General features: G+C 41.1%; 1 protein-coding gene and 1 non-coding gene across 2 annotated transcripts; one reads left to right on the forward strand and one right to left on the reverse strand.

Moving 5' to 3' along the window:
• Positions 1 to 11,025: 11,025 nt before the first annotated feature.
• Positions 11,026 to 12,352, reverse strand: LOC138894461 (uncharacterized). Its single transcript, XM_070179158.1, has 2 exons — positions 12,191 to 12,352; positions 11,026 to 11,820 (listed from the first exon to the last, which is right to left on the reverse strand). Exons 1-2 carry the CDS (start codon positions 12,350 to 12,352, stop codon positions 11,026 to 11,028), a joined length of 957 nt encoding a protein of 318 aa, XP_070035259.1.
• A 130-nt stretch (positions 12,353 to 12,482) lies between these two features.
• On the forward strand, positions 12,483 to 12,589 carry LOC117281884 (small nucleolar RNA R71). The gene has a single exon (XR_004512522.1). It is a non-coding gene; the product is annotated as a small nucleolar RNA R71 (small nucleolar RNA).
• The last annotated feature ends 6,223 nt before the right edge of the window (positions 12,590 to 18,812 follow it).

Genomic DNA, 18,812 nt, shown 5'->3' on the forward strand with positions numbered 1-18,812 from the left:
CGTTATTTCTAACCCCACTTTTAAATTCAAGTAATTAATCTCTTAACTTACCCAAAAGTGGTGTTGTTCAACAACAATCTAACCAAGTGTTCTTTCTCAAGCAACACAAGGTAACTAGACACGATTAATCGAGGGCCCTTCCAATTAACCACAATACAATACGTAGTTGAACAATCATAGAACAAACACGACTTAATTATAACAAAATAGAGTCAAGACTTCATCCAATAATTGGTTCCATCAACCCTAGATAATAGATTTAGCTACTCATACTAATGGAAAACAAATCACTAAAATAATTCATAATCAACAAATAGAAGTATGAAGAAGATGATGAAAACTCTTAGGAAATTATTCGTCTTCTCTCCCTCGTTCTTGCCTATAAAATCTTCTAAAAACACCTCTCTCCCACTTCTCGACGAGTTTAGGTTTCTTATAGGTTTAGGTTAGTCGCCTAGGATATTACATAATTAACCCTGCATGTTTGGCTTTCGTCCGCCCGTCCGCGGCCTCGAATTCGATCGCGGATTTCCACTGCCTCACTACCTTGAGTTCGCGGACCAATTTGCGGCCCACTTCACGGCCGCGCACCTGGAGGGGTCGTCTCGCTTCCTTTTCTTGCTCCTTTTCGACCGGGCTAACCTTCGATTGGCCTTTCACACTCCATGTTGACTACAAAACACTCATTAGCTCCCTCCTAGCTCGGAGTAGCTCCTGCAAAGCATCAAATTTTTAATTAGAGCATTTTGTTATCTTTTAGCATTCAAATATCAATAAAGTGCGGCTAAATTAGAGTGTAAGTAGTGTCTAAATTGCATAAATATAGCCTAATATCAACACCCCACACTTAAACCATTGCTCGTCCCCGAGCAATCAAACCACACTCTAAGAGACCTAACTTCACTAAGCGACTTCCCTACTCGTCACACCAAGAATATTTCACATAAATTGAGGATATTAGTGCAACATCTACACCTCAAAAGTTGACTCCCTCTAGCCATGCAATGTTCCTAATCGGCTTACTTACTCTAATTCATAGGTCCAGACTTACCTCTCCTTCATGAATCAAGTGCCTGCTCACAACAAAAGAGACTCATTTCACAATCAGTAAAATTCACACACACTGAGGAACTTTAAAAGGAACAAAATTCACTCACTCTCAGAAATGACATTCTTGTGCCACAGAAAACGCATCATAGGCTTGCCCGTAGTGTACGACTCTACTAATTGAGCTCACTCAGTCTAGGATCAAGTATGACTTTATTTGGATGTAAAGTAGGCTACAAGTTGGGTAGGATATATTTGGATATGATAGTGACTACACCTCCCTAAGCACTTTAATACATTTATTTTACAATCAAGTTCACACCTAAGTTAAAACAATATTTTCATCTTTAACACCACATATACCACCCCACACTTCTTCTTTGAGCACAATCACCTTAAAAGCCACCAAAGAATTATTACCAATCAACATGATACACTATTAACAATGTTCTTTTTTTTTCTTTTTTGTTTTTCACTAGTGGCCTTTTCCAACAAGATATACCTTTCTCCTTATTTCCCTAGTTCCACTCAAAAGTTCCACCAACTACCCCACACTTTATCCTTTGTAAATTCATAGTATTTCAAGTGCTTATGAGAGGTAAAGGGTTCAAAAAGATGGTCAATTCAAACAAGGGATATGGATTGTAATGTGGTTGCCAAGGAAACAGGATTACAGGCTCAACGGGGTTAACTGTGGTACATAACAAATAGGTGGGTGGAGTATGTATATATATGGTTCAACAAAGAAATGCCTATATCACTTCCCAGACTAAACAAGACTACAATTTCACTTTGCAGACACACAGGGCAAGTTCTGGGCGTTAAATGTCGTGCACATAATATAACAAGCCTCACACACACATGGCACATGACTCATTCCATATTAGATCATCAAACACTCAGATCAGGGTACTTTAGCCAAATTAAGAACATACATTTTAAGGCCTTCTTACAAGAGTCAACAAATGAGCCTAAGTGTCACACTAAAGTAACTGTTATATTCAAGGCATTACGAAATTACGGGATCCTATTCTAATTCTACCCATAGCCCATAAGTTCCTAACTAAAAATAAAAATCTAACAACTCCTGGTTCAAACAAAACCCTTGGAAAAGAACCGTGGTTGAAGAAAAATCAAGGGGGAATTGATACACTACTACAAAAGAAATTCTTGTTTTTCCCGACTTTAGTCCCTCAAGAAACCCATCGAATGATATCCATCGTCGTGCTAAGTCGAAATTGATTTATACAAATAAACTACGAAACTATCTACATACACATACAACAAAGTATCCCCCACCCCCATACTTAAAAAGATGGCATGTCCCCATGTCATACAAAGCAAAGTAATGTGAGGTAAAGGAACTTCCCTAGTGGATCAGTCTTGATCGGAGACAGTGCCAGGGTCGAGATGACATGCTCTCCCCAGCGCACGCAGCCAGCCCATGATTTTCTTTTATGACTTCGCATTTTGGGTGGCCAAAGCATCAACTCTGGTCCCCAATTCTATGACGGAAGTGCGCAGTCCTGCCATATCTTGTTCTAGGGCTGTCATTTCGCGTGCTTCGTCTGCCCTGGGATGGTCCTTCAGCCATTGCAGCTTGTTCATGTGGGGGTGAGGCAGGTTTAACCTCCTCCTACTCTTCATCGCCCTCTTCCGATGCATTAGAATCGTCACTATGAGTTGCCCCTGGTGCCACCGGGTCTTTCTTGATGGTCACTTTGTCTGCCCGGAACTTTGCTTCTTTCTTTACCATGCCATCCACATTTGGGTTCTCAGGAACCCTTGCTGCCCGGCACAATCTAGTGATCAGAGAGGGGAAAAAGAACCCATACCTCTTCTGTGGTGAACGGACGAACATCTCAGACTGAATAACATTGGCCATATCGAATTCGTGTCCATTCACGAAGCACCATATCAAGGCAGCTCTCGGACCATTTACCTCTGTGGTGTTGTGGGACGACAACAAGCGACTTTTGATGATGTACAACCAGCATTTTCCTTCAAAAGTGAGTGAGGAAGAGTGTAGCTTAGATCCCGGCACAACCCACACTACCTCTTTGTCTGGTGCACAGATAGTTCTGAAAAACCCGTTCCACGTGATGGGTTCTCTCATGTAAGTATCATAGAAATCCTCTTCCCCATTGAATTCAGGCAATCGATACACTCTCCTGATGGATTCTATCGAGGCATCCACCCTCGTGTGTCACACAATGCATATTTTATCCTCATGTTCGGGGCAGTTAGCATAGAACTCCCGAACAAGCATCAAGTTACCCTCCTCCGGATCTTCGAAAAAGTTATCCAATCTACGCCTGATCAACTCCTGATACATATTAGGGCACTCATCCTGGAGGGACACCCTGTCAATACCCCTTTCCGGTACAAGTTTTTTAGTGGCCTTCAAACTGAAATGGTCTTGGGCAGCTCTGGCGACAAACCTAGTATGATCAAACTGAGCTGGCCGGTGCCCGTCCCCGAGATGAGCCTCCATGAACACTTGATGAGGCCCCAGTAACGCGCCTCTTCCTTGAATGTTGCATGTTACCTACACAATAAATACTACTATCAGTGGATAGAGCAATATGTGTCCCAATGGCGGTTACTCAGACTTCACTCGCACAATTGGTCACAATTTATATTCAACACTCATTAAGGTAAATCAACAAACATGTAGTGTGCATATGTTCCCCCAAGTCACCCAAAGACCCAATTAGACTACCATTCCTCACAAACCTAACAATGGCTTCCCCCAAATCAACCAATTCACATAGCCTCCATATACCACATATAAACCACAATCCAAATCTCAGACAAAAGCAACTATGATTTTACTACCCTATACATACAATAGCAAGGGAAAAGATTGAGGAAAAAAATTACAAAAAAGAAAAAAAAAGAAAAAAGAATACTAAGAAAGAGGAATAAAATCATGTACTTACTTGGAGATCTTGAGAAGAACGGAGGTTGGAGATCGGTTGAGTGCAGAAGAGAAGGAAGGAGAAGAGTCTTGTGTTGAAAGGAAAATATGGGGTAAGGGAGGGGTTTGGGTTCTTGAAGATAGGAAGGGAAGAAAAGAAGTGGGGGGAAGTGAGGGGTTTGGGTTCTTGAAGTTAGGAAGGAAAGAAGAGAAGTGGGGGAAATGAGGGTTTGGGTTAGGGAAAATAAGGGGGTTTAAGTGTGTGGTGGGGGACTAAAAATAAAAATAAACTTACCTGGACACGCCCACGCATCCGCGCCCCAATTCGCGGTCCAATACGCAGCTGCAGATTCTGGGCAGAAGGGGTCCAAATATCCGCGCCCTAATCCGCGATCTGATCCGCGGCTGCGGACGGGGGGCAGAACACAGGCCAAAATTCGTGGCCATATCTGCGGTCCAATCCACAGACGCAGATCTCTGTCTCTAGACAATTTTTGTGTTTGCCGCATTTTTACCTATTCTCGGGTTAATTTCGACCCCCGAATCCTTCCGTTGCGCATAATTTTTGCCCTGCACACTAGTAGATCGGTCAAAGTCGTTCAAAATCAATTACAACAACCAAAGTAAGAAAAATAATAGGTTGCCTCCCAAAAATCGCCTAAGTTAACGTCGCGATACGACGATTTACAATAGACCATAGGTTGCCTCCTAGGAAGCACCTGATTTAACATCGCAGCACGACGCAGGCTTTCATTATCACTCCTTGTTCACGTACTGGGGCTCTTCCAAAGTTATCACCATTTTATCCCCCTTCTCTTCGACCATTCCAAGGTAATGTTTCAACCTTTGCCCATTTACCGTGAACTTGTTTGTCCCATCTTTGGATTCAATCTCTACAGCTCCACTTGAGAACATTTGCACCACTCTTAAGGGTCCTAACCATCGAGACTTCAACTTACCCGGAAACAATCTCAATCTCGAGTTGTATAACAACACTAGATCTCCGGGCTTGAAGTTCCGATCTAAGATGTGCTTATCATGGATCATTTTCATCTTTTATTTGTATAATCTAGCATTCTCAAATGTATGGAACCTGAATTCCTCGAGCTCATGTAACTCAGTGACTCTGCTGGTGGCTGCGGTCTCTATATCCAGATTCAATTGCCGCAGTTCCCAAAGTGCTTTATGTTTGAGCTCTACCGGAAGGTGGCATGCCTTTCCAAACACCAACTTGTACGGTGACATACTAATTGGAGTTTTGAATGTTGTGCGGTACCCCCATAATGCATCATCCAGCTTCTTCGCCTAATCAGTCCTTGTTGCATTCACTGTCTTTGTGAGGACACTTTTAATTTCTCTATTAGACATTTCAACTTGCCAGCTCGTCTGTGGGTGGTGCGGTGTGGCGAACTCCATACTTTTCCAACAGACGTGCGAACGCTCAATTACAAAAATGGGTTCCACCATCACTGATTATAGCTCTCGGGGTGCCAAAACGTGTGAAGATGTTTTTCTTTAGGAAATTTGTTACCCCTTTTGCATCATTGGTTAGGAGAGCCACCGCATCGACCCACTTGGAGATATAGTCAACCACTACCAATATATATTTGTTACCATACGAGATGACGAACGGCCCCATAAAGTCGATCCCCCACATATCAAAAACCTCCACCTCTTGAATTGTGGTCATCGGCATATCGTGACGGCGAGATATGTTGCATGTCCTTTGGCATTCATCGTAACTTTTTACCCCAAGCATGGGCATCCTTGAATAGGGTAGGCCAATACAATCCCGATTCCAACACTTTTGCTGCTGTTCGGATTCCTCCAAAGTGTCCACCATATGGTGAAGCATGGCAAGACTACAAAATAGAAGGTTGATCTTTCTCGGGGATACACCTCCGGATTATGTTATCTACACATATTTTAAACAATAGAGGTTCGTCACAATAATAGGCTCGATAATCGCGGAAGAACTTTTTCTTTTGTCATCTTTATCAGCTGTGATGACCCAAAATGTCATCTTTAAATTTAATAAGTAATTTGATATTCTAAGACCTCAAAAATCACCATTTATCATTTCTCGACTTGCGTACGCAATCCGTACAATTTTTCGGAATGTTTTTTTTGTGAAAAATGGATTAAAATGTGAAATATAGCTTTAAAACTCAACTAAGTTGACTTTGGTCAACATTTTGAACAAACAGACCCAGATCAGTATTTTGACAATTCCGCTAGGTCCGTATCATGATTTGGGACTTAGGCGTATGCCCGGAATCGAATTCCGAGGTCCCTAGCCCGAGATATGGAATTTTGATGAAAAATTAAAAGCTTGAGATCTTAATAATTTTTAAGAAATTACTGATGTTGGATTTATTGACCTCGGGTCCGTATTTTTGTTTCGGAATCCGTTATAGGTCCACTATAATATTTATGACTTGTCTGTCAAATTTGGTGAGAATCGGAGTTGATTTGACGTGATTTGGACATCCGGTTGTAAAAATATAAGTTTTAAAGTTTTCTTGAAAACTTCCTTTGATTTGGTGTCCCATTCGTAGTTCTAGGTGTAATTTTGGCGATTTGATCGCGCGAACAAATTCGTATGATATTTTAGGACTTGAGTGCATGTTTGGTTTGGAGCCCCGAGGGCTCAGGTTGGTTTTCGGGTGGTTAACAGATCATTTTTGAATTTGAGGAAACTGCAGAAACCTGCTTCTGGTTTCTTTCTTCGCGTTCGCGAGGGGAGCCTCACGTTCGCGAAGAGGAAATTTGGACTGGAACTTTTTGTGCTTCGCGTTCGCGACTGAGGGAACGCGTTCGTGAAGAGTCGAGGTGCAAAGCTTCGCGTTCGCGATCGAATCCCCGCGTTCGCGAAGGGAAAGGGCTGGCCAGGAAAATGGCATTCGCGAAGGCCAACCCAAGCAAGCTTCGCGTTCGCGAAGTAGCCCTCGCGTTCGTGAAGAGTAAAATTGGTCAGCAGGAATTTGTGCTTCGTGAACGCGAGGCACTGACCGCGTTCGCGAAGGGTAAAAGTTCCAGAAACAGAACTTAAGTTCTGGAAAATGGGATTCGTCCCATTTTCAACCCTTTTCCATTTTTGAGCTCGGGTAAGGCGATTTTTGGGCGATTTTCAAGGAAAAATATTGGGGGTAAGTGTTTCTTATCCTATATTGATTATATTTCATGATTCTATACTCGTTTATATCATGAATCCGTGAATTTATGGAAGAAAATTCAGATTTTTATAAAATCTTCCAAAAATAAAAAATTAAGATTTGAAGGTCCATTTGATATCGGAATTGGACAAATTTTGTATGGTTGAACTCGTATCGGAACGGATGTTCGAATTTCGTGAGTTTTTTTGGGATTTGAGACTTGAGTCCCACTGCCGAATATTTTAATAAATTTTGGATTTTTATCCGGAAAATTTATAAATTCATATGGAATTAATTTCTATGATTCGTATTGAATATATCGAATTGTTTGTGAATATATTTGAAGATTTGGGAGGTGAATTTAAAAGAAAAAGGTGTGGTTGAATAATTTATTAGAATTTGCAAAGCGAGGTAAGTGTCGGGGTTAACCTTGACTTGAGGGAAGAGAACCCTTAAATTATTTCTTATGTGAATTGCATGTGAACGATGTATAGGCGAGGTGAAGAGTGTCTATACATTGTCAAATTAATTGTTTGCTGGCTTACTTGAAAAATCATAAATTATTTTTAATCATAAATTAATTATTATAATAATTGTTTCTCTCTTATTCTTTGTCAAAATATTAATTCTTGCATTAATTGTTACATGCTATTTGAATTATGTGTTTTAATTGTTATTTGACATTTAGCATATTAAATATTAAACTGCCTATTTTCTCCCTGATTTATATAATAAATTACTAATTGTCATTGTTTGTTTTATAATTAAATTATAATTATTGTATGTTTGTTGTCTTATGATTTTATATTAATTGTTGAGAATATTGGTGAATTTCTTCTATAAGAATTGATTGAAATGGAAATATGGAAGGATCGGGTTGCACGCCGCAACAGACTTATTAAAATTTAATATTGGAGGATCGGGTTGCACGCCGCAACAAACTTGTTAAAAAGTTAATATTAAAGGATCGGGTTGCACACCGCAATAGACTTAATGAAAAGTCAATATTGGGGGGATCGGATTGCACGCCGCAACAGACTTATTTAAAAGTCTATATATATACTTGATTGAAATAAATATATGACAGACTTAATTAAAATGGATATATTGGAGGAGCGGGTTGCACGCCGCAACAGAACCGAAAGTTAATATATTGTGAGAGCGGGTTGCACGCTGCAACAGAATTGAATGTGAATTTATTGTGAGAGCGGGTTGCACGCTGCAAAAGAATTGGTTGAAATAATAATGGATTATGACTGCTGAGTTGGCTTCAATTATCATAAATGAGTTACCTGATTTATTTCTATTATTTGTTGTTGTTATCAATATTGCATACAAGTTAATGTAAGTGAACCGCCTTAGCCTCGTCACTACTTCGTCGAGGTTAGGCTCAGCACTTACCAGTACATGGGGTCGGTTGTACTGATACTACACTCTACACTTCTTGTGCAGATTTTGGAGTTGGTCTCAATGGCGTACCATAGACTTGCTCGGATTTCAGCTATCAGAGGAGACTTGAGGTATAACTGCATGTCGTCCGCAGTTCTGAAGTCCCCATCTATTTTACTTTAGCTACATGTTTATTTTCAGATAGCTATATTTTATTCAGACCTTTATTTGTATTTATTCTAGAAGCTCGTGCACTTGTGATACTAATTCTGGGATGGTATTTAGACACCATCATTTTTATGGATTATTTCACCATATTTCAAACTTTGCTTCTGCATTTGTTTCTTGATTATTAATAATTTAAAGATTGTTTAAAAATTGGTTAATATTAGTCTAACGTTGACTTACCTAGCAAGTGAAATGTTAGGCGCCATCACGGTCCGAAGGTGGGAATTTCGGGTCGTGACATCAGCATACCACGGCGTCTCCTCCATTGTCACAACAAGTAACTGTTCATCCGGGAATGTCTCTGTTATGTCTTCAACCTCCATTCTCTTTTCAGCTCCTTCCAATCTTGAGAGGTGGTATGCCACTTATTGTCCGTCCCCTTTCTGTCACGGATTTCTAGATCGAATTCTTGTAGCAACAGAACCCATCGAATCAAGCGTGGCTTTGACTCCTTATTTTCAATCAAGTACCTAATTATTTCATGGTCAGTATAAATAATAACTTTTGAACCAATTAAGTACGACCTGAATTTGTCGAAGGCAAACACTACATCCAATATTTCCTTTTCCGTTATAGTGTAATTGAGCTGTGCACCGCTGAGCGTCCTGCTTGCATAGTAAATCGGGTGCATCATTTTGTCTTTGTGTTGCCCCAAGACTACTCCTATAGCATAATCACTGGCGTCGTACATGAGCTCGAATGGTTGCTCCCAGTTGGGTGCTACTATGATGGGTGCAATCACCAATCTCTTCTTCAGCTCCTCAAAAACCAACCTGCAATCATTAGAAAACATAAAGGGTTGATCTTTTTCAAGCAGCTTACATAAGGGGTTAGTAATTTTGGAAAAATCTTTAATGAATCGCCTATAGAACCCGGCATGCCCAAGGAAACTTCTCACTGCCTTTACCGAAGTGGGCGGTGGCAGCTTCTCAATCACATAAACCTTAGCATGGTCGACTTCAATGCCTTTGCTAGACACTCGATGCCCCAACACTATTCCTTCTTGTACCATAAAATGGTACTTTTCCCAATTCAACACCAAATTTGTCTCTACACATCTTTTGAGCACTCTTCTTAAGTTGTGAAGACAATCTTCAAATGAATCCCCAACCAGTCCAAAGGGCATTCTCCGAAAGGCAAAGATGCCATATGGACAAGTGAAGGATGTTTTCTCTCTGTCTTCCGGGGCTATTGAGATTTGGTTATACCCCGAGTATCCATCCAAGAAACAAAAGTGGGACCGCCCAGCTAACCTGTCTAACATTTGGTCAATGAAAGGCAATGTGAAAAGGTCCTTTCGAGTGGATGTGTTCAGTTTTCAATAGTCCATGCAAATCCGCCACCCCGTGACTGTACGAGTCGAGATCAACTCGTTATTCTCATTTTGTACGACCATCATTCCTCCCTTTTTCAGCACACATTGGACAGGACTGACCCAGTTATTGTCAGAGATGGGGAAGATGATACCCGCATCCAGCCATTTGATCACTTCCTTATTTACTACTTCCTTCATATTCGGGTTTAGTCGTCATTGATGCTCCCTGGAAGGTTTGTGCCCCTCTTCCAGAAGAATCGTGTGCATGCAAAAGGTTGGGCTGATACCCTTTATGTCTGCCATGGTCCAACCAATGGCACTCTTACATTCTTGAAATACCTACAACAGTTGCTCTACCTGTACAACTAGCAAACCAGATGATATAATAATAGGCAAAGTAGAATTAGCCCCCAAGAAAGCGTACCTGAGGTGGGCTGGAAGCGGTTTCAAGTCTAGCTGTGGTGGCTCCTCTATTGATGGTTTGCAGGTGGTGTTGCTCTCTCTTCTAAGCGTAGGGGCTCGAACTGAGGTTCCCTTTTCCAGAATCCTTGACCTTCGAGAGCCATGACCCACTCTTCCAACCCTTCACCGTCCATCTCTTCCAAATTCATCAAGCAGGCTTCTAGTGGATCCTTGACATTAAGGGTCTCATCCTCTTCTTGCAGTATCGCATCCATGGCCTCCACTAGTGAGCAGTTTGCAAATTCACTGGGTCTCCTCATGGATTGTTGAACGTTGAATATTATTTCTTCATTTTTCAACCTCATTTTCAACTCTCTAGTCTCACAATCAATTAATGTTCTCCCAGTGGCTAAGAATGGCCTTCCCAGAATGATGGGTATCTCTTCATCCACCCGACATTCAAGAATAACAAAGTCTGCAGGAAATACAAATTTCCCCACTTGCACAAGCACATCATTAAGAATTCCTGTCGGTCTTTTGACTGTACGATCGGCCAGTTGCAGCAACATTTAGGTCGGTCTAGCTCTGCCTATGCCTAGTTTTGTATAGATTGCCAAGGGCATCAAGTTTATGCTGGCTCCCAAGTCACACAATGCTTTAGAAAAAGCATAACTCCTAATAGTGCATGGGATAATGAAGCTACCTGGATCAGACACCTTTTGGGCCATAAGTCTTGTCACTACCGCGCTGCAGGTCTGTGTCAGAGTTACAGAGGACAGGTCTTGGAAGTCAAATTTCCGCAACATCAGGTCCTTCATCATTTTTGCATACCCTGGCATTTCTCTCAAAGCATCCATCAGTGGAATATTCAATTGAATCTGTCGAAGCATTTCCATGAATTTCCTGCATTGGTCATCTTTCTTTTGTTTTGCCAATCTCTGAGGGAATGGTGCAGGAGTCAACCTCTGTCCACTACTTGATGTCTTTTCTTTGTTGGAAGCTTTTGGCACAAGAGGTGCCACCTGTTCTGAGACTTGTTCACCATCTTTCTCCTTACCCTTGTCAACTTGTGCTTGTTCAATTATAACCTCGGTGAGCTCTGTTGACTCATCTGCCTCTAATGTAACTGGCGTAGTTGGCGTAGTCTCTCTCGTAAATTGAGCAACTTCTTGCTCTCTATCTAAATCTCTTCCATTCCTGAGACTCACCGCCATTAGCTGATTTGGGTTCTGTTCCTTTAGGTTAATATTTGTATCTGCGGGCAATGTTCCTTGGGGGCGATTGTTCAAGGCCATAGACATCTGTCCCAGTTGAGTTTCAATGCCTTTGATTGTTGAATCATGTGCTGCTAACTTTTCTTGTATCTTACCATTTGTTCCAATGAGTTGTTACAGCATACCCCTGATTTCTACCATGTTGTTGTCATGTTGTTGATGAGGTGGTTGGTATGCCAACTGTTGCTGGTGCTACTGATTATAGCCCTGCTGCCTTTGATAAGGCACAACTTGACCTTGTGGTCATGCACCTCCAGAATTGGGGTTGTGTTGTGGAAGGTTGGGTCAGTACTGTTGGTCCCCATTGTTGCCCACCTTGCCTCTGACCTCCAAAATTATTGACATAATTCATGTCTTCTCTGAATCCCTGATTGTCATTCTCTCCACTCCACGAGCACACATATGACTAGTTTATGCAAGGAGTGCACAATCCTCCATTCGTTGTATCAACAATGTGCACTTGCTTTGTACCCATCTCATCAATTTTCTTTGTCAGTATGCTCATATGAGTCATGAGAGTGGCTATGTTCTCTGCATGGGAATTGTTTGGGTCAAGAGCAACAAAATGCAATATTGGTGTAAGTGTCGTACCTCTAGCCATCCAGCTTGAATTTTGAGCCATCTTGTCAAGAAAAATCTTGCACTATGTGAATGTCTTGCTCAAAAATGCACTCCTAGCTGAAGCATCTACATTGGCCTTCAAACTATCTGCTAAACCCATGTAGAATCTCTGTCCCAGCATCTGATCTGTAATGCCATGGCGTGGACACTTCACTAGCATACCCTTGAACCTCTCCCAGGTTTCTTGTAAGGTCTCAGTTGCTTTCTGCCTGAACTGCAATATCTCATCAATCTACCTTGCAGTCTTGTTGGGAGGATAAAACTTGTTTAAGAACTGTTTGACTAATTCTTTCCAAGTGGCAATGGAGTTTATTGGGAGCGAATTCAGCCAAGTTTGAGCCTCTCCAGTCATAGAGAATGGAAACAGTAATAGCTTGACGGCTTCAGGAGTCACATTCGGCTATCTTTGGGCCACACATATTGATAGGAAATTCTTCAGATGTTGTTGTGGGTCTTCAATGTATGACCTGGAGAACATCCCCTTATTTTGCAACAGATGCAACATGTTGTTGGTGATCTGGAATGTCTCCGCTTATATCTGAGGTACAACAATGGCGGTGGCTAAGTTATCAGCAGTTGGTTGTGCCCAATCATAAAGAGAAGCTTCTAGCATAAGAGGTGCCACCACTCCATTGTTTGGGTCAACCCGATTATTTCGATTGTTTTCGTTGACATCGTCCACGTTGTCCATTTCAATTTCGAGTTTTTTTTTGTTGTAACTGTTTGTTCTTCTTGTTGGCTCGATTTAATGCCTTGAATGCTTTCTCGGGGTCTGAGAGTCCTTCAAAAAGTTCACCAGTCCTCGAAGAGCTTCTAGGCATACACCTGAGTCACATGAGAATTCAAACGTGAGAATTTCAATGGAAAAATTTAAACACCATAAGAAATTGATCTAAACTAAGAATCCTAGCAATTATTCTAAGTTGTAATAAATAACACCGTTAGTTCCCCGGCAATGACGCCAAAATTTGATCGCGCCCAACTATGCCTTGTAAAAAGGACTAAGCGGTCGCTGCAAATATAACCCGGTTCAAGTCCGGAGTCGAATCCCACAGGGAACTAACCTATTTACTACAACTTTAAATAATGCTAATGATAAGCTCAGACAACTTCCGGATGCAAGAGTTTTATGAATAATCAGTAGAATTTATTTAGCTAAGGAAAAATGATAATAAAATTAGCAATAATCAAGACTAAAATTGAATTCAAGAGTAAAAGGATCTAGGGCTATTGATTTCCCCAATTGCCGGATTAATTCTCAACTCTTTAGTTATAATCTCACCATAATACTCTATGAGAATTATGAGTTCCGGGCTACCGTAATTACCTCTCGATCAATTATGATAATTTACTTGAAGCATTCTCTCGAACTACTCTAGCTAACAATTTATGCAACTCAGAATTATCCCACCAAAGTTTCGTTATTTCTAACCACAATTTTAAATTCAAGTAATTAATCTCTTGACTTACCCAAAAGTGGTGTTGTTCAACAACAATCTAACCAAGTATTCTTTCTCAAGCAACACAAGGTAACTAGACACGATTAATCGAAGGCCCTTCTAATTAACCACAATACAATACGTAGTTGAACAATCATAGAACAAACACGACTCAATTATAACAAAATAGAGTCAAGACTTCATCCAACAATTGGTTCCATCAACCCTAGATAATAGATTTAGCTATTCATACTAATGGAAAACAAATCACTAAAATAATTCATAATCAACAAATAGAAGTAGGAAGAAGAAGATGAAAACTCTTAGGAAATTATCCGTCTTCTCTCTCTCGTTCTTGCCTCTAAAATCTTCTAAAAACAGCTCTCTCCCACTTCTGGGCAAGTTTAGGTTTCATATAGGTTTAGGTTAGTTGCCTAGGAAATTACATAATTAACCCTGCATGTTTAGCTTTCGTCTGCCCGTCTGCGGCCGCGGATTCGACCGCGGATTTCCACTGCCTCACTACCTTGAGTTCGCGGACCAATTCGCGGCCTCGCACCTGGAGGGGTCGTCTCGCTTGTTTTTCTCGCTCCTTTTCGAACGGGCTAACCTTCGATTGGCCTTTCACACTCCATGTTGACTCCAAAACACTCATTAGCTCCCTCCTAGCTTGAAGTAGCTCCTGCAAAGCATCAAATTCTTAATTAGGGCATTTTATTATCTTTTAGCATTCAAATATCAATAAAGTGCAGCTAAATTAGAGTGTAAGTAATGTCTAAATTGCATAAATATAGCCTACTATCAAAGGGAAAGGTAGACCTTCGTGATCGCGGATGGAGGCTCGCGAACGTGTTGAACAAATAATTCCTTCTCCACAATAACACTTCGCGAACGCGAAGGAGATGACACGAATGCGATTAAGGAAACCAGATGACATATTTAGCAATTCAAAATAGAAGAAAATGGCTAGTAGCCCATCTGAAACACACCCGAGGCCACCGGGACCTCGTCTAAATATACCAACAAGTTCCAATACCTAACACGGACTCGCTCGAGGCATCAAATCACATCAAACAATATCAAAACGACGAATTGCACTTCAAATCAAAATATATGAACTTTGAACTTTCAAATTCTATATCTTGTGCCGAAACACATCAAATCAATTCGGAATGACTTCAAATTTTACAAACAAGTCATGATTGCAATAACAAAGCTATTCAAATTTCTAGAATCGGATTCCGACCCCAATATCAAAAAGTCAACCCCCCGGACAAACTTTCCCAAAAAATCATCATTCGCCATTTCAAGCCAAATTCCTCTACAAACCTCCAAATAATTTTACGGATACGCTCCTAAGGCCAAAATTACCATACGGAGCTATTGACATCATCAAAATTTTATTCCGGAGTCATTTGCTCAAAAGTCAACTCTCCAGTCAACTATTTCCATTTAAGCTTCTAAATAAGGATTGTTCTTTTCCTTAAATTCTGAATCTTCAGTAAATCAAACTCGACCACACCCGCGAGTGATAATACATATTGCGAATATGCTCGAGAACTTAAGTAACTGAACGATGCATTAATTCTTAAAATGATAAGTCGGGTCGTTATATTCTCCACCTCTTAAACAAACGTTCGTCCTCGAACGTGCTAAGAATTATTCTGAGGTTATCAAATCGATGATTTTACTTTTACACATATACTCACGGTTTATCCCCCCATTACCGCATTTGAGATATGCCCGACAATACCATCTCATTTGAGATTATTTCTTTTATCCATATTTGTAAACTTTAAGACTAATTTCTTACACTCTAAACCTTTTCAAAAGACTTGATTTTTACAACAACGCACAGTTTTAGTCTCAACCGGCTATAGCAACTCGTGCCTACGCACGCATCAGCTTTCTTGATAGTGTTGAAGTAATTCAACATTTTTCTGGGGTGTTACAAACCTGAGACTGAAATCGGCCACAAAGCCGGACAAAACTTGTGATTTAATCACAGTCGAAGGCTTATATTCAATATCGAACTCACTGATTTTAACCGCCCATTTAGTCAATCGGCCCGACAATTCAGGCTTGTGAAGAACATTCAGTAAAGGTAAGGTCGTCAAAATGGCTATCAGATGGCATTGAAAATAAGGCCCAAGCTTTCAAGAGACGACTACGAGAGTTAGGGCCAGTTTTTCGAGGTGAGGATAACGAGTCTATGCTCCTAACAAAATTTTCTAACATAATAGACAGAAAATTGCGTACCTTCGCCCTCCCGGACTAGAACGACACTTGCCACTACCTCTGAGATTGCTAAGTATATTAATAGTTGTTTACCTTCCCCCGACTTTGATAGTAGCAGAGGGCTTGATAAATAATGTTTCAGGCCTTTTAATGCATGTTGACATTCTAGAGTCCATTCAAAATTGTTCTTCTTCTTTAGGAGTAATAAGAAGTGATGACATTTTTTTGAGTATCGAGAGATGAACTTGCTTAGAGCGACCAATCTTTCGGTTAGCCTTTGGACTTCTTTTATGCTTGTCAGCTGGTCTGGGATGTCCTTGATGGCTTTGATTTTATCGAGATTTACCTCGATCCCCCTTTGTGAAACCAAGAAACCCAAGAATTTACTGGAGCCAACCCCAAACACGCATTTTCCGGGTTGAGCTTCATGTTGTGCTTCCTAAGGATATTAAAGGTCTCGTGGAGGTGTTTTAAATGATTGGTTGCATTCAAAGACTTGACCATATATATATATATATATATATATATATATATATATATATATATACACACACACACACTTACATCTTTTTACCTATTTGTTTCTCGAACATCTTGTTCACGAGCCTCTGGTAAGTTGCTCTGGTGTTTTTAAGCCGAAAGGCATCACATTATAACAACATGTGCTGAAGTTCGTTATGAATGAAGTTTTTTCCTAATCTTCAGGGTTCATCTTAATTTGGTTGTTCCCGGAATAGGCATCGAGGAAACTCATTAACTCGTGCCCGACCATTGCATCAATCATTTGATCGATGTTTGGTAGTGAGAATGAGTCTTTATGGCACACCGTATACAAGGACGCACATTCGTAACTTGTTATTCTTTTTCGGAACTACAACTACGTTAGCATACCATTCGAGATACTTTACCTCCCCAATTGAACCGATGTCAAGTAGTAGAGTTACCTCTTCCCGGTACCTGAAAGTATCTCGGTACATGGTGGGATTCCGACGACTCATCACTTTTATCTTCTTCACTCGGTAAGGGAGCAGGTGTCGGTTCCTGTAATTGCTATTTGCTAGGTTCCTTCCCTTTACTATTGGAAACTGACACTACGTTCATTTCTCTCGCTACCGGTTGATCTCCTATTATTTGCTCGATTCCCTCTAGGGTCGAGAATTTCAGCAGTTGATGATATGTAAATGGTACGACCTTCATCTCATGTAACCATGGTCTACCTAGAATTATGTTGTAGCACATGTCGCTGTCCACTACTTTAAATAGGGTGGTCTTCATGACCCCTTTGTCATTCGTGGGCAATAGAATCTCTCCTGGGGTTGTCACGCTTGCCAAGTTGAACCCGATGAGGAGTTTTGTTGCTGGAATAATACTTCCGATTAATTTGGCTTGTTCTAGTACTCTCCATTGAATGATAGTGACTGAGCTTGCTGGGTAAATCGAAACACGTTTAATCTTGAAATCTAGAACATTAAGAGAAGTTACTAGGGCGTCGTTATGCGGCAGAAGAAGTCCTTCGGCGTCTTCCTCTGTGAAGCTGATGTCGTCTTCGGCGACTTCCAAGAGTCTCTTACTGTGAGTCACCAATACATTTGTCTTCTTGGCCGTCGAGAAGGTTACACCATTGATTTCATTCCCTCCGAAAATCATGTTGATAGTCAGCCAATGAGGGTCTTTCCCTATCTTCGAGGGTTCTGCGTTGTCTCGACTGCGGCCGTAATCTTTCTTGGCTCGATCGCTCAAGAACTCCTTGAGATGGCTGTTCTTCAACAACGTTTCCACCTCCTCGTACAAATGCCGGCAATCCTCGGTTCTGGGGCCGTGAGTCCCATAATACTCGCACCGTAAGTTAGGATCCTTATGGCTGGGATCAGATCTGGTTAGCCTCGAAAATCATGTTTCTTTGATATTTCTCATTGCCGGTATCAATTCCACTATGCTGATGCTGAAATTATAATATGATAGTATGGGATACGAGGAATCCCGGGTCCCTGGTATATTTTTTTCTTGTATCGATCTGTTGTTTCGGCCACAGTCAGTTCTTCTTTTGGGAGCAAACCTATCCGAGGACCGAAACCTTTTATTGTCGCGTCCCTCGGCTCTCTCGTAAGGCAAAAAACGAACTTTGGAAGATCGTTGGTCTGCATCTAAATCATCATTGACCTTATCCCGGCTCTTGTCTCGGTCCCGCCCCTTGGTTGATATTGGGAACCCGAGCTGATCATCTTCTATCCTTATTTTTGATTAATATCGGTTATGAACATCCTTCTTGGAATTCGAGCAAGCTTTTCTTCAACTTTCAGGAGGCATCAGAGCTCATCGGGTTCAAACCCTTAGTGAATGCCTCCGCTGCCCATTCGTCTGGCACGACCGGTAACAACATTCTTTCTTCTTGGAATCTGATCACGAACTCCCGCAACAATTAAGACTCTCCTTGTGTGATTCTGAATATGTGCACCTTCCGGGCTTGGACCTTTTTAGGCCAGCATGGGCCTTAATGAAAGAAACTGCGAGCATTTCAAAAGAATCTATTGAGTGCTCGGGTAGGAGTGAATACCATGTCAAGGCCTCTTTCGTCAGGGTTTCTCCGAATTTCTTCAGCATAACCAACTCAATCTCTTGTTGAGCCAAGTCATTTCCTTTCATCGTCGTTTGTGTACGTTGTGATGTGCTTTTGAAGATCTGAAGTTCCATCGTACTTTGGTATGTCTGACATCTTGAACCGTTTTGGAATCAATTCTGGTGTTGCGCTCGGCTTAAATGACAACTGAGTGTACTTCTTCGAAT

Source organism: Nicotiana tomentosiformis, chromosome 6, assembly GCF_000390325.3.
Source record: "Nicotiana tomentosiformis chromosome 6, ASM39032v3, whole genome shotgun sequence".
NCBI classification, from domain to species: domain Eukaryota; kingdom Viridiplantae; phylum Streptophyta; class Magnoliopsida; order Solanales; family Solanaceae; genus Nicotiana; species Nicotiana tomentosiformis.

Excerpts from the sequence above, each read along its gene's own strand:
- LOC138894461 (XM_070179158.1), bottom strand. The coding sequence starts at position 12,352 with ATGGCTCAAAATTCAAGCTGGATGGCTAGAGGTACGACACTTACACCA. Across the intron at positions 11,821-12,190 it reads ATGAGATGGGTACAAAGCAA|ATACAAGAAAAGTTAGCAGC; the intron begins GTGCACATTGTT and ends ACAAATGGTAAG.